Below are 23,120 nucleotides of genomic sequence, written 5' to 3'. Positions count from 1 at the left end.
TATATTATGAAGATGAGAAGATAGGCATACAGATCAGTAGCTACTGATGTCCTTGAAATCTGCCCTTTGTCCAACCTTTCTTACTTCTATCAAGGCTTGCCACTATTCTTCCAATTCCCCCAGGTTTGTAACCTAGGCATTGTTAGAGGACCTTTATTATAAATTCACACCCAATATCTAACCAGGTGTCAAATCTATTGATTCTACCTACATAGCATCTCTCATATCTGACCTCTCCATTTACATCATAGCCCCTCTGATTTCAGGCCTAAATGGCCACTCACTTGGACTATATCTAGCCTCTTCCCCTTCCAATCCATCTTCCATACTACTCCCAAATTTATATTCCCTAAGTAGGGTTCTGACTATGTTGCTCTCCATTCAAGAAGCTTCAGTGGTTTCCTATTTGACCTAGGATAAAATGAAAACTAATCTATTTGCCATTTATATCCTTTCACAATTTCACTTTAACTTGCCAATAAAACCTTAAATGGGGTCACAAAGAGTCAGACATAACTGAAAAAAAGATCCAACAATAAATATCAATCCAGGGAGGCCAGTAGGCAGAGATAAGGAGAGAGGACATTCCAGGTATAGAGGACAGCTAGAAAAACATGCCCAAAGCCAAGAGATGGGGTGTCTTGGTGGCAGAATAGCCAGGAGGCCAGTGTCACTGGATAGAAGAATACATGTTGGGAAGGAAGGTGTAAGAGGCCTGGAAAAGTACAAGGGGGCTAGGTTATGAAGGACTTTAAATGCCAAACAGAGCATTTTGTATTTGATCCTGTGGCTGGTAGCAGCCTCTGGAGTTTACTGAGTAGGGGGCAACATGGTCAAACTTTTGATTTAGGAAAATCACTTGCTGTTGTTGCTGTTTGTCCTTTGTTCTCAAAGAGGACCATCAGAGAGGTGATGCCATGACTTGCAAATGAGCTGGATTTAAGTGAGGGAGGGCTGTGCAAAGTCTCCAGCCTCACCTTCTCCGGAGTCATCTAGGCCCAGTGGCCAGATAAAGATCAGGACGACTGAAGATGGCCCAGGAAAATCACTTTAGTGGCTGAAGGGAGGATAGATTGGAATGAAGAGAGATTTGAGGTAGGAATCCCCACCAGCAGGCTATTGTAATACTCCAGGCAAGAGAGACAAAAATAGAAAAATATGCATATTCTCTTTTGCTTTCTTTCAAACACACACCTCCACTCACCCACCCACAATAGTGGACCAAAGAACAACAGCCCACATAACACACAATCCTTTATGGCCTAGAGTTCATATTTCTAAACTTATTTCTTGGCCCTTAAAGACATTTTCCAACAGAGCTTCAAACATAAGGTCTAAAACTCAGTCATTCTAGTATTTTCTCTGTAAGTTTTACAAATAAGAAGGGGTTCTACACAAAACTAGAATAATATATGTAATTAATCTCCTAACATAAACACGAAAATCCATTTAAAGAAAGCATTAGCTTTTCTTTTTGCAAGACGTCTATCTTTATTTAAACTATTTAATAATAACTATAAAGAACCAAATGAGTTTCTAGACCTGATGGCTGAAGGAAACTCGATGAGGGTAGAGTCTCACTCTTTGCAACTAGGTCATCATGGCTATCAGAAACCTGGAAGCAAACATTAGAGAAAATGAGAAACCTTGTCAATAAATGGATCTTAAAAACTTTGTCTTCATTATTTCTTCACCCTGTGGGGTGAGAAGGATACTTCCATGAGAAGACCTGAGAGCAGTCCCCAAAACTTTCATACCCTGCAATTGATAGAGGCTTCCCATTAACAGCATGCCACTAAGGCCTGGCCTGAGGGCCTAGAGACCTCTCAAACCCCCTGCCACCTAGGATGCAACAAGTAGAAGTTTTCCCTCTAAATAATGACAGCAAAAACATGGCCCAGTCATGCAAGATTGCATTTAAGGTTATACACAATGCAGACTGAAAGGCTATTTGTTCAGATAAGGTGTCTCTCATCCATATATCAAATTTATACAAGTTTCCATGACAAAACCTTAGATATATCTTTGTTCTGATAAGTTTTCAGGCCAGATAAATTTATTTTCAGATAAGTTTATATTATCCAGATTACCCAAGTTGTACATGTTTGGCCTTGAAAATTAATAAGCAATTTATTAAATGCTAAATTCTACAGAACAGAAAGAAAATGGAAAGAAAAAATGGTATAAAAATCTGAAAATCATGTTAAATTATATTTCATGTCTGAAACAGTAAACTAATATATCCTTTTTAGTTACCTGAGAGTCAGGAAATTCTTTTTTTTCTGCTTTCATGTGAAGAATTTTATCTAAATAATTAGATTTTTCTCCCCATGTTTTCAAATTTCTGTATTCTTTCTTCATTGTGTCAAGCCTAATGAAAGGAATTAGTTGATTATATGTTTAATATATTGGTAAGGACATTCTTACAAAGGATTCTAGTTAGAAGGAAACATACAATAAGCTGGTTGTAAAAAAGGGAAAGTACATTATTTCCATAGGATTACAGGACATTCAGGCACAGTTTAATTTAGGTCAATGGAATGGAATTAAGCAGGTTACATGGGGGTGTCACAGGTGTCTATGAAGATCAGTGGGAAGAGTATGCACCCTAAATGATGCTGGGGTGGGGAACCTGCGCCCTCAAGGCCACATGTGGCCTTCTAGGTCCTTGGGTGCGGTCTTTTGACCAGATCCAAGTTTTACAGAACAAATCCTTTTACTAAGGGGATATGTCCTGTGAAGTTTGGATTCAGTCAAAGGGTCGCACTTGAGGACCTAGAAGGCCACCTGTGACTTTGAGGCCGCAGGTTCCCCGACCCCTGCTCTACCCTATTTGTGCAGCATGACTCAGTCCTCGGGAAGAATTAGAATTTCTTGGTTTCAGGGTGAGGATCTTTTGTGCCTATCCCACAAATGGGCAGAATCTTACCAAGTATGCCCCTAGACTTTTGGCATCTTGTTAATATTAGGAAAGCCATATATTTTTACTATAATGTTATATTTCTACAACCTGAGAAATGTTGTGGATTAAGGGAGGTGTTCACACTGGTTTAGAGAGAGTTGGCTATCATTGTGGTTCCTCAAGATTCACCTAGTCATATTAATTAGGATATACAGAAGTTGTAAGAATCCTATATCTCAACCAAATCAAACTTAGAGAGGTTTCTACCATTATCCTTAATCAAACACAACACACAACTGATCAGCTAGTCCTACAAAATCCAATAAGCAATAGAGATTTTGTGTCAACACTACCAAGGGGTTCCAAACTTGTATATTGTGGACCCCTTACTTGTTGCCTATGGAAGAGGGCTGGGAATCTTTCAATAAGTGAGGAACCATAGGATAGATAGAAATTTTAAGTACTATTTAAGCATGCCCTTTCCAAGAACTGGTGAACAACCAGGGAACACAGGTTACATGTTGTTTTGATTTTGCTTTCTTCAATCTGAATCACTTTATAGAAATCTTTCTATATTTTGTGTTCTTCATATTTGCTACTTTTTATAGTACAAAAAATACTCTATTACATCAATATACTGCAATTTGTTATAGTTAACAGAGCTGGAAAGGACCTCAGAGATCACCTAGTTTTAGATAATTTAACATACTGGTTTATTTCCTGACTTTTGCTATTACAAATAATGTTTTTATGAATATTTTCAGACACGGTTTTTTCCTTTGAACACTATCCTTATGAAATGTCTTAGTAAGATTATTTGGTCAAATCCCATGATCAGGTTTTATAATTGTTATGTTGCCAAATTACTTTCCAAAAAGATCACTACAATTCAACTTGTACCATTAGTGTAATAGCACACCTATTTCCTTTCAAGTCTCTCAGAATTGAATTTCAGGTTTTTAAACTATAATTCTCCCCTCAAAGGGTCAATTGCATGAGATTCTCCTCACTGGTGGAAACTGATCATTCAATGCCCCACACCTTCACGAGGGGTGGGTGGAATTAGTGAGAGGTAGAGAGGAGAGATCTTCTCTTCCTGGTCTTTTTTCTGGCTTTCACTTTTGAGAAAAAAGACTCATCATTTAAAATTCTCTTCAGTTTCCTGAAGGCTCTGGGAAGAAGTTGATATGTAGCGGAGTTGGCAGTCTTCGTCATATTCCTATGCCGGGCTTGCTACACCAGACTTCAGGGAATTTCCCGTGGAGTGAGAGCTGAAACTTTTTCTCTCTTGATTAAGCTGCCTTATTACACTCAGGGGGAAAACTTGTTCACTCTGTGTTGTCTGAGTGGATACTCTCATAAGTACTTTCTCTTATTTCTGTTTTGTTATCTACTTGATTAAATGGATTTGTTATGTGCATTCATTATAGAAATGGCATTTGGTGGGAAGGGAGTCAAGCCTTGGTTATATCCCTTGGGCTCCTCCTTTTCCTAGAAAGGGGTAGCAATTAGGAGTGTGGCTTGAACATAAAAATTACTTCCCCTAGACTATTTAAATGTGCAGATATAATTCTAGTTCAGTATTCCCTCTCTATGAGGAGAGGTCCCAACTTCCTACTTCCTTTCCTGGAAAGAATCATAGTGCCTCTACAGTTTCTGTCCAAGGGATATGGACTGATGTTTCAGCTCAATGAACTGTCCATCTAATATATATCATAGTCTAAACAACAGACATCCTACGTTTTTCCTACATAGATTGTAATTTTTTTTTAACAGTTTGGAATCTCACTAAAGAGACTGCAATGTTACAGGTCTTACTGAAATCAACACAATACCTTCTGTAAACAAGAACATGTGGAAGACTTCAACATCTATCTATAAGGAATCCCCTCAATATCTACAAGGAATTCCTCTTCCACTTGGACTTTGCCCAGGAAATCCTCCATCAGAGCGGCTCACAACTCCAGTGACCATGTTTCTCTGTCTTATATCTTGTTGCTATAGGAAACTGATTCCTGATCTCAACTGTTACTGCTCTCTCCTTCCTTCTTAAATTGTTGTTGTTGTTCTCAAAGAGGACATCACATGGTAGTGTCTTGACTTGTGTGTGAATTGGATTTAAGTGAGGCAGAGTTGCACAAAGTCATCAGCCTTACTCCTCCAGAGTCATCGATGTCCAGTGGCAAGACAAAAGTCAAGATGACTGGTGGTGGCCCAGGATATCTTCTTAAACTATGCATATATAGAAAGAAGGAGCCAAGATAGCAAAGTAGAAGCAACAACTTAGCAACAGCATTCTCCTCCAAACAACTTTAAAATAATGCCTCAAATCAAATTCTGGAGTGGAACAGCTAACAAAAAGGTGAAGTGAGACATTTTTCCAGCCTAAAAGCAACTTAAGAAGTTGGCAGAAGAGGTCTATGACGCTGGGCTGGGGGTCAGTCTGGAGCAGCCTGAAACACATGGGGCAACACCAGCAGCAGGCCTTGGAGGTGGCTGTGACAGTGGCGGCAGCAGCAGCAGCTTTGGGAGCTCTCAGGCCGGAGAAAGTAAGGGGGTCAGACAACTGGTCAGAAAGAGAGTACAGGAGACCCTCTGCTGGCCCTGGGTGCAGTGCCCTGTTGCACTGACCATACACAATTCCATGTTGTAATTCCAGGGCAAAAAGAAGTATGAGCACTTGTTGGAACAGGATCCCTGGTTATAGTTCCAAGTCAGAGAAGAATGCTTGTGGTCTCTCACAAGGGAGCACGGGATCTGGTCACATTCCCAGGGCCAAGAGGAGTGCCCTCACTTGTAGCTGCAGGGGAGCAAGGCCCTTCCTCAGTAAAGACCAGAACACAAGCCAGGAGAGCAGTAACCATACCGTTCCTTGGATCATACCACCTTGGATGCACTAAAAACTTATACCCACAGAAATAGCTCTGAAAATAGCAGCACAAGAAAAGCTGAAGCTTGGGACAGTGCTCCCTCTCCCCAACCTGGGAGCAGAACCCAACTTTAACATAAAGTTAAAAGTCAAAAAATGGGCTGAAAAAATGAGCGAACAGGGAGGGGGGGGCACAGCCAAGATGGCAGAATAAAAGCAGTGACTTGCTTGAGCTCTCCCCCAAACCCCTCCGAATACCTATAAAAAATGGCTCTAAATAAATTCTAAAGCAGCAGAACCCACAAAAAGACAGAGTGAAACAAATTTCTAGCCCAAGACAACCTGGATGGTTGATTGGAAAGGCATAACACACCAGGCTGGGAGAGAAGCATAGTTCGGCATGGGTACACAGGCCTCAGTGAACCTACAGCAGGCCTCAGAGGACTGAATCTCGGGCAGCTGTAGTGGTTTCCAGAACTCTTAACCCACAAATGCCAAAGACAACTTAGAAAGTAAGTGGGAAGTCTGTGTCTGTGGTGAAAGAGAGAAGCATGGCAGCCCCAGCCCCAACGCAAGGCCCCAGGATGGTGGCTGCCTTCCGAGCTTCCTGCCCACAGACTGAGGGGGAATCGAGTGACTGATCAGAGTGGGATTGCAGAGATTTCTCTGCTGGTGCAGGATTCTCTTGCTTTGTCGTGCTTGGATCTGGGTCACAGTTCTGGGTGGCGGTCCTGGGGCAAGGAGGAGTGCTGGTGCGTGGAGTTTGTAGTGGTGGTGGAGAGGAAATACTCCTCACAGTTCCAAGACAGAAAAGAGTGCATGCAGTCAGATCAGAACACAGGCCAGGAAAGGAGTAAACACCTCGCCCTTGACCATAGCACCTTGGAAGAACTGAAAATTTACAAGTCCCTAGAAGTATCTCTGAAAACAGCTGCACAAAACCCCCAAAGCTTGGGACAGTACATTCTCCACACTGGAAACAGACCCCTACCTTAAGAAAAAGAGTTTAGAACTCAAGTAATTGGCTGGGATCATGAGCAAGCAGTGCAAAAAGAGTCAGACTACATTATCTTACTTTGGTGACAAAAAGATCAAAACATACAAACAGAAGAAGACAACAAAGCCAAAGCTCCTACAACCAAAGCCTCCAAGAAAAATATGAATTGGTCCCAGGTCATGGAAGAGCTCATAAAGTATTTTGAGAAGCAAGTAAGAGAAGTAGAGGAAAAGCTGAGAGTGATGCAAGAAAATCATGAAAAATAAGTCAACAGCTTGCTAAAGGAGACCCAAAAAAGTACTGGAGAAAATAACACCTTAAAAAATAGCCTAACCCAAATAGCAAAAGAGACCCAAAAAGCCAATGAGGAGAAGAATGCCCTAAAAACCAAAATTGGCCAAATGGAAAAGGAAGTCCAAAAGATTACTGAAGAAAATACTTCCTTAAAAATTAGAATGGAGCACTTGGAAGCTAGTGACTTTATGAGAAATCAAGACACTGTAAAACAAAACCAAAAGAATGAAAAAACAGAAAATAATGTGAAATATCTAATTGGAAAAACAACTGACCTAGAAAATAGATCCACGAGAGAGAATTTAAAAATTATTGAACTATCTGAAAGTCATGATCAAAATAAGAACCTAGACATCATCTTTCAAGAAATTATCAAGGAAAACTGCCCTGATATTTTAGAACCAGAGGGCAAAATAGAAATTGAAAGAATCCACTGATCACCAACTGAAAGAGATCCCCAAAGGAAAACTCCTAGGAATATTGTAGCCAAATTCCAGAGTTCCCAGGTCAAGGAGAAAATATTACAAGCAGCCAGAAAGAAACAAATCAAGTATTGTGGAAACACAAGCAGGATAACACAAGATTTAGCAGCTTCTACATTAAGGGACCAGAGGGAATGGAGTATGATATTCCAGAGGACAAAGGAGATAGGATTACAACCAAGAATCACCTACCCAGCAAAACTGAGTATAATCCTTCAGGGGAAAAGTGGACATTCAGTGAAATAGAGGACTTTCAAGCATTTTTGATGAAAAGACCAGAGCTGAATAGAAAATTTGACTTTCAAATACAAGATTCAAGTGAAACATGAAGAGGTAAACAGGAACGAGAAATCATAAGAGACTTATTAAGGTTGAACTGTTTACATTCCTACATGGAAAGGTGATATTTGTAACTCATGAGTGCTTTGTCAGTATTAGGGTAGTTGGAGGAAAAAAATTATATGTATGTATATATGGATATAGATAGATAGATAGAGGGTTCAGGGTGAGTTGAAGATGAAGGGGTGATAGCTGGAGAATGAAATTAAGGGGTGAGAGAGGATTATACTGGGAGAAGGAGAAAGGGAGAGGTCGAATGGGGTAAATTATCTCATGTGAAACAGACAAGAAAAGGCTCTTACAGTAGAGGGGAAATGGGGGAAGGTGAGAGGGAATGAGTGAATCTCATTCTCATAGGATTTGGCTTAAGGAGGGAATAACATACACAATTGGGTATGGAAATCTATCTTACCGTACAGGAAAATAACCGGGGAAAGGGACAAGAGAGAAGGGGATTGATAGAGGGGAGGGCAGATTGGGGGGGATAATCAGAAGCAAACACTTTTGAGGAGGGACAGGGGCAAAAGACAGAATAGAACAAATGGGGGGCAGGATAGGATGAAGGGAAATATACTTAGTTTTTCACAACATGACTACTATGGAGGTTAACCTGAAAAAGAAAAGAACCTGGGATGACAACTCTCCACATAGAAGACCTGGGAAACATATTTCTGGAAGAACTATAGTGACACATAAAAGAAATGTCTTGGAAAGACAGACTGTGGAGCATGCATAAATAGTCCCTATTGGTTCCAGTCAGATAGCCTTGTGTTGATTGGCTTTGGAGGCATTCACAGAGGCCTACCAGCTTCATCTACTGACTTCTGGCCTCATTCATTTTTGAGGGTTCTCAGTGACTCTTTTATTTATGGCATTCAGTGAAGGTCGGGTCAAAAAAGTCCAGTGAGCAAGTGGGAGTCAAGAGTCCAGGCCAGATTTCTCAGCTAGTGCTGCATTGATTGCCCAGAGAGTGAGGAATGATTTCTTGGGAGTGACCTAGATGCTAGCCCAACAGAAAGTTTCATCTTGTAGTCTTGCTACATCTGGAAATGAACTTGTAGGGCCAATGGTATATAAGAACTGAGCTAAGTTTTAAGACTATTTCCTCAGAGACTAGGTGGTGTAGGATAAAGTATGCCCCAGATGTTCTGGGGAAAATGTTTGTATATTTCTTCTTGCTTTCTCTTTGAAGTAGACTTAAAAAAAAAAAAAGAGCAAACAACAACAACAACAACAAAAAAAAACCCTTACCATAAATACCACTATGATGACAGGGAAGATTAAGACACAAACTCAGAAGAAGACAATGACATCAAAACAGCTACAAGCAAGCAAAACTCCAAAGGAAAAAAACATGAATCAGAGACAAGCCCAACAAAAATTCTTGGAAGAGTTTTAAAAGTTTTTTTTTTAAATCAAATAAGAGAGGTAGAGGAAAAATTGGGAAAAGAAATGAGAGTGGTGCAAGATGATTATGAAAATCGAGTCAACAGCCTGGTAAAAGGCTGAAAAAAAATACTGAAGAAAATAACACTTCAAAAGATATAATTGGCCAAACGGTAAAAAAAGGCACAAAAATCTACTGAAGACAATAATTCCTAAAAAAGCAGAATTGGTCAAAGGGAAAAAGAGTACAAAAGCTCACTGAAAAAAAAATCATTCCTTAAAAATTAGAATTGGGCAACTGGAAGCTAAGGACTCCATGAGACACCAAGAAACAATAAAACAAAGTCAAAAGAATGAAAAAATAGAAGAAAATGTGAGATATCTCATTGGAAAAAAACTGATCTGAAAACCAGATTGAGGAGAGATAATTTAAGAATTATTGGACTACATGAAAACCATGATCAAAAAAAGAAACTAGACATCGTATTTCAAGAAATTATCAAGGAAAACTGCCTTGATATCCTAGAACCAAAAGGAAAAATAGAAATTGAAAGAATCTACCAATCCCTTCCTGATTGAGATCCAAAATGAAAACTCCCATGAATATTATAGTCAATTTTCAGAGCTTCCAGGTCATGGAGAAAATATTGCAAGCAGCCAGAAAGGAACCATTCAAATATCATAGAGTCACAGTTAGGCTCACACAAGATTTAGCAGCTTTTATGGAAAAGGAGTGGAGGGCTAGGAATATTATATTCTGGAAGGCAAAGAAGCTAGGATTACAACCAAGAATCACCTACCCAGCAAAAATGGAGTATAAAATCTTCAGGGGGAAAAAATGAATATTTAATGAAATAGAGGACTTTCAAACATTCCTGATGAAAAGACCAGAGCTGAAAATTTGACATTCAAGCACAAGATTCACAAAAGAGAAATCATAACGAAATCAATAAGGTTAAACTGTTTACATTCCTACATGGGAAGATGATAACTCCTAAGAACTTTCTCGTTATCAGGGCAATGCTTCTTTTTCCTTCTCTTGTCCCTTCCTCCTCCTTTTCCTTCTGTCCATGTGGGCAGTCATACCCCTACATGTGGGTGCATGGGTGCTCTGTCCAAAGGAATATAAATCACTTACATTTTACAACATATCTTGGGGTTTGGGGGTAATATTTTTTCCTTTTCTTCCCTACTTATTTATTCTATCATTGTTCTTTTTTTTTTTAAACTGGGACAATTAACTCTTTTATCTCATGTTATGTTCATTTATGATTTCTTGAAACATAGCTCTGAAAAACTAGGCTTTGATAAAGCCAAATTGGGATTCAAATGGAGCAACTTGACTATGTCTTTAAATTCATATTACTCTGGCTCTCACTGACTGGCCAATAATAGGTCCCAGCCCAAGCCTTTCTTGCTCATTGTTTGGGTTTTGATGTTTCAGAGTGAGTATAAACAGAAATTGTTTCTGTTCTGGCCAGAAACTCTGAGAGTCTTCTCCTCCTAGACTGATTCTTTTGAGAAGGCAAACTAGGCCATCTTCTGTCTCATTTCTTACCTAGCCTTAAATTACTGAATGGGTGTTGCCTCAGACAAACTGAGATCTGTGAAAGACCTTAACCTTAGAAAGACCCACTACCTCCGGGGTCACTGCCAGCCAGCTTGACTTATTATATCCAGTTTTGTCACTGGATTCTAATGGCTCTATAGAAGACATTGAGGCTGCTGATGATGTACAACCCTACCTCACTTGCAAGTCAAGACATTACCCTCCTGATGTCATTAGTTCTCTTCAAGAATGAAGGACAAACAACAACAACTCTCCTAACATCAGTTCACAATCCTCCACTACCGCTTCCCTTTAATAGTCAGCTCTTTAGCAAAGACATTTACTCAAATGATATAGCAAGGAGAGTAGTTACAAAGAAATTTCCCCAATACATAAAGAATCTTGGAGGAGGAAGAGTGGGTGTGAACAATGGGAAGAAGGCATGACACATGTAGCCAAGGTGACTCACGGTGACAAAATAGCAGGGCACCTATGGCATTCCCATCAGGGCTTGGTGGTGATGGACTAGCCATTCTACTCTTCATCAGGCTCAGTGGCTGCTGCTCTGGTCAGGGGCTGTCTGCAGACCACTTGGCTTCCAGGTAGTTGCTTCTAGGCTGGGTGGCCCTGGGCACTTTCTAATGCCCACCTCTTCTGCCTAGCCTGATCTATTGGATGTCCTGAGCTTGCTCTTGGATGAGTAATTGCAGTCCATTCCACATTCAGCCACTGGCTTGGCTGGATGGCACCAAATTCTTTTTTAGGTTGGAATACTTCCAGTATCTTTCTGCTAGGCAACAAACCCTTAGCTTGGGATCAGTACCCCTACCTTTTAACTCCCTCAGTTTACCTCCAGGCAGGAAATGGAAGAGGTATTACCTCTGTCACTCAACAATCCTCCCAATCTCCAAAGCTCTTTCCCTCAGCAAACCATTCACCTGGCTTTAAAAGGATCAGTTTTAGTTTGTTCAATTCTACTTCTCATACTTCTTTGTGAATCTTTGTAGACAGCCAGGAATGTCTATTTTGCATCTGAAGACCTTTCTCTTTACATTTCAATATCTCTGTCCTTTAGTCCTAAATGCATTGACAGATTATGGTTTGTCTTTGTTCCTGAAGAGGAACTTCATAACTTGCAAATGAATTGTATTTGAGTGAGAGAGGGCTGTGCAAAATCACCAGACTCACTTTTTCCTCCAAGAGTCATCTCGGTCCAGAGGCCAAATATAGATCAGGATGACTGGAGATAGCCTGGGATAGAGTGGAAGACCTTGGCCTTTTTAAGCTAAGGTCTTTTCAAGTTCTTATTTTGACTGAGGCAACACCCATTCAGTGTTTAGGCCTGTTTAAGAATTGAGTCAAGGGATGGCCCCATTAATAAAAAAAAAAAAATCAAACCGGGAGGGGAAGACCATCAGGGTTGCTGGCTGAAAGAGAAACAATTACTATTTGCATTCATTCTGAGCCAACCAGGCCCAAAAAAATAATCATTAAGTGGTGTTTGGGCAGGGACCTATTGTTAGCTAATCAATGAGGGCCAGAGTGAACTGGGTTTAAGGCATGCTCTTAAAGAAATCTAGCCAGTAAACCCTAAAAAAACTAGGTAGGTTTCAGCCAGCAAAATTTACCTTCCTTTGGGCAGAACATCCTCAGGTAAGGGCATGATACCCCATGAGGCATAGGGAGAGGAAGAGAAGGAATAGAAGAAAAGGGGAGGAGAGGAGAAGAGAAGAGAGGAGAAACTGAGTTGCCCAATTGGAACTAGCCAGTTGGGTTTCCACTGGGGCAGCTTGTACTAGTCACAGGTTATGGTTTGACCTTTGTTCTGGAAGAGGATCATGACATCAGGAAATTATGCTGTGACTTGCAACTGAATTGGATTTGAGTGAGGAGGGGTGTGCAGAGTCACCAGACTCACTTTCTTTTTTTTTTTAATTTTTTTGGGGGGGCTTTTTTTCCCCTTTTTTTAAAAAAAATTATTTATTTATTTTTAGCTTTCAACATTCACTTTCATAAGATTTTCAATTTTAAATTTCTCCCCCTCTGTCTGCCCCCCCTCCCCAAGACTGCGTGTAATCTAATATAGGCTCTATTTATACATTCATATTAAGCATATTTTCACATTAGTAATGATGCATAGAAGAATTAGAACTAATGGGAGGAACCACAAGAAAGAAGAAATAAAATAAATCAACAAAAGAAAAGGAGAGTAAATAGTATGCTTCCATCTGCATTCAAATTCCATGATTCTTTTTGTGGATAGCATTTTCCATCATGAGTCTTTTGGAGTTGTCTTAGATCCTTGCATTGCTGAGAAGAGGTAAGTCTATCAAAGTCAGTCATCATACAATGTGGCTGTTACTCTGTACACTATTCTCTTGGTACTGCTCATTTCACTCAGCATCAGTTCATATCAGCCTTTCCAGGTTTTTCTGTTCATCATTTCTTGTTTTTTTCTATTTTTTTCTATTTTTTCTTTTTTTAATTTCTTTTGATTTATCAACAATCACTTCCATATGTTTTTGAATTTATAATTTTTCTCCCCCTTCCTCCCCATCAACCCTCCCCAAGACAGTGCACAATCTGACATAGGCTATACATACACACTCCTATTAAACATATTTTCACATTAGTGATGTTGTAAGTAAGAATTAGCATCAACAGGAGGAACCACCCGAAAGAGGAAACAAAACTCAACAGAAGAGAAAAAAAATAGCAACTAGTATACTTCAATCTGAATTCAAACTTCACAGTTCTGTCTTTGATTGTGGATAGCATTTTCCATTACGAGGCCTTTGGAGATGTCTTAGATCCTTGTATTGCTGGGAAGGGTTAAGTTTATCAATATTAGTCATCGCACAATGTGGCTATTATTGTGTATAGCGTTCTCTTGGTTCTGCTAACTTCACTCAGCATCAGACCATAGAAGTCTTTCCAGGTTTTTCTGAAGTTAGCCTGTTCATCATTTCTTACAGCACACTAGTATTCCATTACATTCATATATCACAACTTGTTCAGCCATTCCTCAATTGATGGGCATCCCCTCAATTTCCAATTCTTTGCCAACACGAAAAGAGCTGCCATAAATATTTTTGTACATGTGGGTCTTTTTCCCATTTGTATGATCTCTTTGGGATACAGCCCTAGAAGTGCTATTGTTGGGTCAAAGGGTATGCACATTTTATAGCCCTTTGGACATAGTTCCAAATTTCTCTCCAGAATGGTTGGATCAGTTCACAACTGCACCAACAATGCATTAATGTTCCAATTTTCCCACATCTTCTCCAACATTTATCATTTTCTTGTTTTGTCATCTTGGCTAATCTGATAGGTGTGATGTGGCACCTCAGAGTCATTTTGATTTGCATATTTTTAATCAATAGTGTTTAGAGCATTTTTTCATGACTATAGATAGCTTTAGTTTCTTCCTCTGAAAAATGCCTGTTCATATTCTTTGACCATTTATCAATTGGGGAATGACTTGTATTCTTATAAATTTCACTCAGTTTTCTATATATTTTAGAAATAAGGCCTTTATCAGAGACACTGGCTGTAAAAATTATTTCCTTCCTAATCTTGGATGCATTGGCTTTGTTTGTGCAAAAACTTTTTAATTTAATGTAATCAAAGTCATCCATTTTGCATTTCATAATGTTCTCTTTCTCTTGTTTGGTCATAAATTCTTTCCTTCTCCATAGATCTGACAGGTAAACTATTTCTTACTTTCCTAGTTTGTTTATGGTATTAGTCTTTATAATTAAATCATGTACCCACTTTGACTTTATCTTGGTATAGGGTGTAAGATGTTGGTCTATATGTAGTTTCTGCCATACTATTTTCTAGTTTTCCCAGCAGTTTTTGTTAAATAGTGAGTTCTTATTCCAGAAGGGGGAGTCTTTGGATTTATCAAATAGTTGATTACTAGACTCATTGACTATTGTGTGTTGCATTTACCTAACCTATTCCACTGATTCACCACTCTATTTCTTAGCCAGTACCAAGTAGTTTTGATGATTGCTGCTTTATAATGCAATTTAAGATCTGGTACAGCTAGGTCAACTTCTCTTGCATTTCTTTTCATTAGTTCCCTTGATAGTCTGGACCTTTTGTTCTTCCAGATGAATTTTGTTATTGTTTTTTCTAGGTCTATAAAATAATTTTTTGGTAGTTTGATTGGTATGGCACTGAACAAGTAAATTAATTTAGGTAGATCTGTCATTTTTCTTATATTAGCTTGGCCTACCCATGAGCAACTGGTATTTTTCCAATTACTTAGATCTGACTATATTTGCATGAAAAGTGTTTTGTAATTGTGTTCATATAGTTTGAGCTTGTTTTGGCAGGTAGACTCCCAAATATTTTATAATGTTTACAATAATTTTAAATGGAATTTCCCTTTCTATCTCTTGCTATTGGGGTCTATTAGTAATATATAGAAATGTTGATGATTTAAGTAGGTTTATTTTATATACTGCAACTTTGCTAAATGTATTATTTCAAGTAATTTTTTACTTGATTCTCTAGGATTCTCTAAGTATACTGTCATATCATCTGCAAAAAGTGATAGCTTTGTTTCTTCTTTGCCTATTCTAATTCCTTCAATTTCTTTTTCTTCTCTAATTGCTACAGCTAACATTTCTAGTATAATATTGAATAACAGTGGTGATAATGGACATCTTTGTTTCATCCCCAATTTTACTGGAAATGCTTCTAGCTTATCCCCATTACATATAATGATTGATGATGGTTTTAGATAGATCTACCTATCATTTTAAGGAAGACTCCATTTATTCCTATGCTCTTTAGTGTTTTTAATAGGAATGGGTATTATATTTTGTCAAAAGCTTTTTCTGCACCTATTGATATAATCATATGATTTCTGTTTTGTTGTTGATATGGTCAGTTATACTGATAGTTTTCCTAATATTGAACCAGTCTTGCATTCCTGGTATAAATCCTACTTGGTCATAGTTTATTATCCTTGAGATTAGTTGCTGTAATCTCTTTGCTAATATTTTATTTAAAATTTTTGCATCTATATTCATTAGGGAAATTGGTCCATAATTTTCTTTCTCTGTTTTGGTTCTTCCTGGTTTAGATATCAGCACCATATTTGTATCATAAAAAGAATTTGGTAGGAATCCTTCTTCACCTATTTTCCCAAATAGGTTATGTAGTATTGGAATTAATTGTTCTTTAAATGTTTGATAGAACTCATTTGTAAATCCATCTGGTCCTGGAGATTTTTTCTTAAAAACTTCATCAATGGCTTGTTCAATTTCTTTTTCTGAAATGGGGTTATTTAAGTATTTTATTTCCTCTTCCCTTAATCTGGGCAATTTGTATTTTTGTAAATATTCATCCATTTCACTAAAATTGTTATATTTATTGACATATAGTTGGGCAAAATAGCTCCTAATTATTGTTTTAATTTCCTCTTTATTGGTGGTGAATTCATCTTTTTCATTTTTAATGCAGGTAATTTGGTTTTCTTCTTTCTTTTTTTAAATTATTTATCTATTTTATTGTTTTTTTTCCATAAAACCAGCTCTTAGTTTTATTTATTAGTTCAATAGTTTTCTTAATTTCAATTCTATTAATATCTCCTTTGGTTTTCAGAATTTCTAATTTGGTATTTAAATTGGGGATTTTTAATTTGTTCTTTTTCTAGCTTTTTTAGTTGCATGACCAATTCATTGATCTTTTCTTTCTCTATTTTATTCATGTAAGCATTGAGAGATAGAAAACTTCCTCTAAGAACCATTCCTGCTGCATCCCATAGGTTGTGGTATGTTGTCTCATTATTGTCATTCTCTTGGATGAAGTTATTGACTGTTTCTATGATTTGTTGTTTGACCCATTCATTCTTTAGGATTAGATTATTTAGTTTCCAATTAATTTTTGGTCTATCTTTCCATGGCCCTTTATTATATGTAATTTTTATTGCATCATGATCTGAAAAGAGTACATTTAATATTTCTGCCTTTCTGCATTGGATTGTGAGGTTTTTATGCCCTAGTATGTGGTCAGTTTTTGTGTAGGTGCCGAGAAAAAAAGCATATTCCTTTCTATCCCCATTCAATTTTCTCCAGAGGTGAACCATATATAACTTTTCTAGAATTCTATTCATCTCCTTATCTTCTTTCTTGTTTATTTTGTGGTTAGATTTATCTAGTTCTGAGAGGGGGAGGTTGAGGTCCCCCACTTGTATAGTTTTGTTATCTATTTCTTCCCGTAACTCCCTTAACTTCTCCTCTAAGAATCTGGATGTTATACCACTTGGTGCATATATGTTTAGTAATGATATTACTTCATTGTCTATGGTACCTTTTAACAGGATGTAGTTTCCTTCCTTATCTCTTTTAATTAGATCTATTTTTTGCTTTTGCTTTGTCTGAGATCAGGATTGCTACTCCTGCTTTTTTACTTCAGCTGAAGAAAAATATATTCTGCTCCAGCCTTTTACCTTTCCTCTGTGTGTATCCCTCTCCTTCAGATGTGTTTCTTGTAAACAACATATTGTAGGATTATGATTTTTAATCCATTCTGCTATCCGTTTCTGTTTTATGGGAGAGTTCATCTCATTCACATTCACAGTTAGGATTCTATCTGTGTCTTTCTCTCCATCCTATTTTCCCCCATTTATGTTTTTCTCTCTCCTTTTCCTTTCCCTCCTCACGAGAGTTTTGCTTTCGACTACCACCTCTCTCAGTCTGCCCTCCTTTCTATTAGCCCCCTCTCTTCTCTTCCCCTTTACCTTTTCTACTTCTTTCCTCCCTTCTATTTACCCCCTCTTTTCTTTTCCCTTTCCCCTCCTACTACCTATAGGGTAAGTTAGATTTCTATACCTAACTGATTATGTTTTCCCTCTTTGAACCAAATCTGATGAGAGTAATGTTCAAACAATGTTCATCTTCCTCCCTTCTTTGCCTCTAATGTAATAGGTTTTTGTGCCTTTTCATGTGATGTAATTTACCCTTGTCTGCCTCCTCCTTTCCTCTACTCCCAGTACAATTTCTTTTCATCACTTAGATTTTTTTATCATCACCTAGGTTGAATTATACCCACGCCCTCTACGTATACCCCTTCTAAATGTCATAATAACAACACAGTTCTCAAGAGTTGCAAGTGTCATCTTCACTTGTGGGGATTTAAACAATTTGCTCTTATTAATAACATATTGTTGGTTTTTTTCTGTCCTGTTTACTTTTTTATGTCTCTCTTGAGTCTTGTATTTGAAGATCAAATTTTCTGTTGAGCTCTGGTCTTTTTATCAGGAAGGTTTGAAAGTCCCCTATTTCATTGAATGTGCATCTCCTCCCCTGAAAGATTATGCTCAATTTCTCTGCGTAGTTGATCTTTGGTTGTAATCCAAGCTCCTTATGGAATACTGTATTCCACGCCCTGCAAGCTTTTAATGTAGAAGCTGAAAGGTCCTGTGTAATCCTGACTGTGGTTCCATGAAATTTAAATTGTTTCTTTCTGGCTGCTTACAGTATTTTCTCTTTGACCTGGTAATTTTGGAATTTGGCTACTATATTCCTTGGTGTTTTCAATTTGGGATCTCTTTCAGGGGGTGATTGGTGGATTCGTTCATTGACTATTTTACCCTCTGGTTCTAGTACCTCAGGGCAGTTTTCTTTAATGATTTCCTGAAAAATGCTGTCCAGGCTCCTTTTTTCATCTTGGTTTTCAGGTAAACCCATAATTTTTAAATTGTCTCTCCTGGGTCTATTTTCCAGGTCAGTTGTTTTACCAATGAGGTATTTTACATTTTCTTCTATTTTTTCATTCTTTAGTTTCTGTTTGATTCTTGATCTCTCATAGAGTCTTTAGCTTCCACTTGCCCAATTCTAATTTTTAACAAATTGTTTTCTTCTTTTAAATTTTGTACCTCCTTTTCCATTTGGCCCATTCCACTTTTTAAGGAGTTCTTCTCTTCAGTGAATTTTTGTGCCTCCTTTTCCATTTGGCCAATTCTACTTTTTAAGGAGTTGTTTTCTTCAGGTAATTTTTGTCCTTCCTTTTTTAAAGCTATTGACTCTCCCTTATACACCTCTCATTTCTTTTCCCAACTTTTCTTCTACCTTTATTATTTGACTTTTAAAATCCTTCTTCAGCTCTTCCAAGAAGGCTTTTTGGGTTGGAGACCAGTTCATATTCCTCTTTGAGATTTTGGATGTAGGTATATTGACAATGTTTTCCTCTTCTGAATTTGTGCCTTGATCTTCCCTATCCCCATAATAAGAATCTATGATCATTGTCCATTTCTGCTTTTTGCTCATGGTGTTTGCCTATTTCCTGACTTTTAAAAAATTTGAGTTCTCCTGCTGGAGCGCAGCAGGCAATGACCTAAGCTTCTTGTGCTGGGAGCCCTGGACGTGGTCACTGGCTTTGTGTGCTGGGGCCTCAGATGCTGGCAGTTGGAGGCTGTAGGGTTCTGGCAGCTTACCTGGTGTTGGGCTGGAATCAGCAACAATGAAGCTCTCAGGGTAAGGGCAGGGAGTCTGGCCCCTGGGGGAATGCCTGCTCACCTGAGCCTTGTGCTCCTTTCTTTGGTGCCTGCTCACCTGGGCCTTGCACTTGAATGTTTGGCTCTTGCTCTCCTCGGCCTTGCACAGGGATGTTTCACTGCTGAAGGATGTCTGTCATCCTGGAGCTTTGCCTCCTGGAGTTGTGCTTCCTGGAATTATGCTGAGGCATGGGAAGATTTGGCTGCTGGAGAAGGCTGTCACACATGTTGGTTTTCCAAGCTAGGGTCTATTGATTCCTTTGTCTGTACTGAGGTACTCAGCGGGGTCCTGGTGTTGGCACTTACCTGCTCCACTACCCTGGGACTCAGGATCTCCCCCGTGTATACTGAAACAGGGCTTGCTGTTGGCTTGCTGGGATGCCTCCTGTCCTGTACTGCTCTCCCTCCCCCAGAGCAAGCAGGGCCTTTCCCATTAATTCCCCAAGCTTCTTGAGCTACAAGACTGTTGCACTCTGTCTTTCTGCTAGCTCAGCTGTTCCAGGATTTTTCCTGGGGGGACACTTTCTGGGCTTTCAGAGGTCAATAAGGGAGGGTGAGAGTGACTTACTTCTTACTCTGCCATCTTTGCTCCTGGAAGTGTAAACTCCAGACTCACTTTCTCCTCCAGAACCATCTGGGTCCAGTGTCTAGATATAGATCAAAATGACTAGAGATGGCCCTGGATGCAGTGGAAAACCTTGGCCTTTTTAAACATTCAGCTTGTGCTGAAGTCTTAGGAGCAGCGCCTTTAACATTGATATAATCTTTTTTAAAACTTCCCCACCTGGCCCAGTTATATGTGGTTTAGAAATCACTTTCTTCTTTGACCTTAACTTTGGGAACTCAATTTCAAGATAGAGTACTCCTCCATTCTTCTCTCTTCTGTATGATCTACATCTAGGTTGAGATTCATGCAAGTATGAATAACATGAAATTCAATTTTGCATGAATTATAAAATGACACCAGATTTCATTTAATCTAAGCAAAATTCAATTTAATTGGATATGTGTGAGTGTTTTAACATGTTAGGCTGCTCTAGCCTATCAGCACATATGAATACCACATTACCAATGGTTTTTGTTACTTTAAAAGAAAAATCCTTAACAAAATGGACAAAAGGTAGAATACTTCAGATGCAAACACTGGCAGTGCAAAAAAAAAAAAGAAAGAAAAAAGAGATAAGTTATTACATTGTAATGAAGATTTGATGCAGCTGGATGGCACGAAAGTGCTCATAGTAACTCTAAAATAGGACAAGATGTCAGGGTGCCTGAATGCACAGAATATTATAAAACATATAGGTGAAGTAAAAGAAAAAGGTGAAACTTCATCAATTTTTTTTTTGGTTTGCAAACAACTTCAAGGACTAGAACTGTTAAAATGAAAGAAATGGAGCATCTTTTAACTATATGGATTGAAGACTATCATCAAAAAACACATTCCCCTTCATAGAGTGGCCATTCAGTCTGTATCAATCCCTGGAAAACTCAGGGAGCCCTATACTGTTCTGACTAGTGATTTCTAATCATCTCCTATCCCCAAGCTAAACTGCTGGGAATCTCTTTTATGACCAGCAGTTTCTCATTGCCCTTGTTCTCAGCCATAGATAACTCCAAGGACGCTTTTGCAACCCCTCCCTTCCTGCAGTTCAGCTATTCTTATAACCCAACTTGGGGTACAGTCAGTGGCCTGCCCCTGTTGGCTAGAAAAGGCCTAAACTAGTCCCGTGGTTTTTCTAGGAAAGTGCTATCACGCTGCAATAAGATCTGCTGTTCCATCTGTCTACCTAGCTATCTCCCTTCTGAGTGTTTATAACCTCTGTTTATAACTCTTCATGGAACGTCCCTGTCTGAGTAAGACAATGTGTCGTTCCAAACTGCAATTCTTTGACTCTGAATAAATGGCTTACTTTATTTATTACCTTGTTGATCTAATTTTTATACCGGCTTGACAAGGCAAAAGCTCCAAGTTTATTTAAAGAAGCGAAAAAAAAAAGTAAAGTGGACAGTGAAAAAACTTTTACTACAAGCACTGGCTGGGTGGAAGGCTTTAAAAATTAAGTTCAACTACATAATTAAAATTACGAGGGAGGTGTCAGTGCAGATGAAAGCAATGTAGATAAATATCCTGATGTCTTGAAGAAAATAATTGGCTGTGGATACACGGATCAACAACTTTTTAGTGCAGGTGAAAAAAGGCTTATCCTTTAAAAAGTAAAAAGGGATGCTTTTCCAAACTTAGATTTCTAAGAAGAAAAAGCTCAGTCTGGACTTAAAGTGTATAAGGATTGCTCAACAGTTTAATTGTGAAGTAATACAGAAGAGGATTTTAAATTAAAACCAATATTTGTTTGTCAGTCTCGAATCCTCATGCTCTGAAAGGCTGCAATCAGTGAGAAGGAAAACTTCTGCTTGCAAGCATTTTCCTCACTCTTAAATTAAACTTCTGTTTGATTCCCAACTCTCCTGTCTCTAGCCTGCTTTGTTTGGCTCCAGCCACCCACGGGTTAGAGACTGGGCCTGGTCTGGTTGGCATTTAAATTGGTGTCAGAAGTGAGATTGGATGGAATGGGCCTGGTGGACTTTCCGGGACCAGTAGGAGTGGACTAGGTGCCACCTGAGATGTCTCTGGAGTTCGACCCCGCCCCCACCCCCGGTAAGTCCGCCGACCTTGTTCTTGCTCCGATCCTCTAGGCTCACACTTTGGTTCAGTTCCCCTTTCTTTGTCTCTCCCTTGACCTGGTTCATCCTAGACCACTCTGGTCAGGACATCCTTTCTTGACTGCACATCTCTTGTTGATTGGCCTCTCTGCATGCCTGTGGTTCTTATGGCACGCCCCTGTTAAATCAGCAACTTGTGCATACCTCTGACTTGTGTGCCTCAGAACCAGTTAAAATCAGAATTATAATTGCATGCTTTCTTTGTGTCTGTCTGTATCTACCCTGTTATTTATCTGTGTCTTTGCAAACCGTAAAATGTGTCATGTTTGTGTTGTGAGCTACATTCTGTTACCTTGAAAGACTTAAAATGCAGCGAGCCAGAAAAACTTCTAAGGGCTGTAGCCAGAGAGTTTAGAACACTGGGAAAGATAAATAATAGTTGAAGCAGTTGTCCCAGTGAGCAGGGACAGGGACCCTGCAAGAAGAGATAATGATAGATGCCCCATTTAAAATAACTCTAGACAACATAAAACGTCTAGAAGTGCATCTGCCAAAATAAACCCAGGAGGTATATCAGATTTAAATAATTGGAGAAATATAAATTATTCATGGGCAGGCAGGGCCTATATAATAAAAATGAAGAACAAAAAGTCAAGTGTAGCAAAGGAACTAATAAAAATGTAAAGAAAGGAGGTTTAGCAGTATCAGATCTTAAACTATATTATAAGGCAATAATTAAAACTATCTGGTACTGGTTAAGAATAAAAAAGTAGCTCATATTTTTTTTTTTTAAAAAGATTCTTATAACAGGTACTTGATTTAGGTAAGAATAGAAACAGAAAATGATATATAACCTGAAATTCTCTGAAGTTTCAAGATTGGAGAACTAAATTTAAGTGATTGTACTAAATTGTATTAAATCTTGTTACTAGCAGAATTATCTAGGAACCTCTAGATGTGAAGCCAGAGAAGCTGAATCCCTTTTAGAGCTGTCCTGAGAATAAAGCTTACTGTCCAAGAAAAGATATCCAGGGACCAGATAATTACATGAGACATTTGGGACTCAAAATGTGCTGATTAAATGCATATTGAGAATGGTTTACTAGGATACAAGGAGACTTGATGTTTA

The 23,120-nt window shown here is 38.6% G+C and overlaps 1 protein-coding gene across 1 annotated transcript in view; it reads right to left on the bottom strand.

Moving 5' to 3' along the window:
- The window catches only part of LOC114051287 (C2 calcium-dependent domain-containing protein 6-like), a 94,815-nt gene that overhangs the window by 22,173 nt on the left and 49,522 nt on the right, over nucleotides 1-23,120 (bottom strand). Inside the window, exons 10-11 of the mRNA XM_027873487.1 lie at nucleotides 2,257-2,371; nucleotides 1,543-1,615 (exon numbers count right to left, since the gene is read on the bottom strand). Coding sequence (XP_027729288.1) covers nucleotides 1,543-1,615; nucleotides 2,257-2,371 — 188 coding nt within the window. The remainder of the gene's footprint in view (nucleotides 1-1,542; nucleotides 1,616-2,256; nucleotides 2,372-23,120) is intronic.

This window comes from Vombatus ursinus, unplaced genomic scaffold (genome assembly GCF_900497805.2).
Source record: "Vombatus ursinus unplaced genomic scaffold, bare-nosed wombat genome assembly UNPS02014802.1, whole genome shotgun sequence".
Classification (NCBI taxonomy): domain Eukaryota; kingdom Metazoa; phylum Chordata; class Mammalia; order Diprotodontia; family Vombatidae; genus Vombatus; species Vombatus ursinus.
The sequence above is the reverse complement of the archived record's forward strand: the minus strand, read 5'-3'. Positions and strand labels throughout refer to the sequence as shown.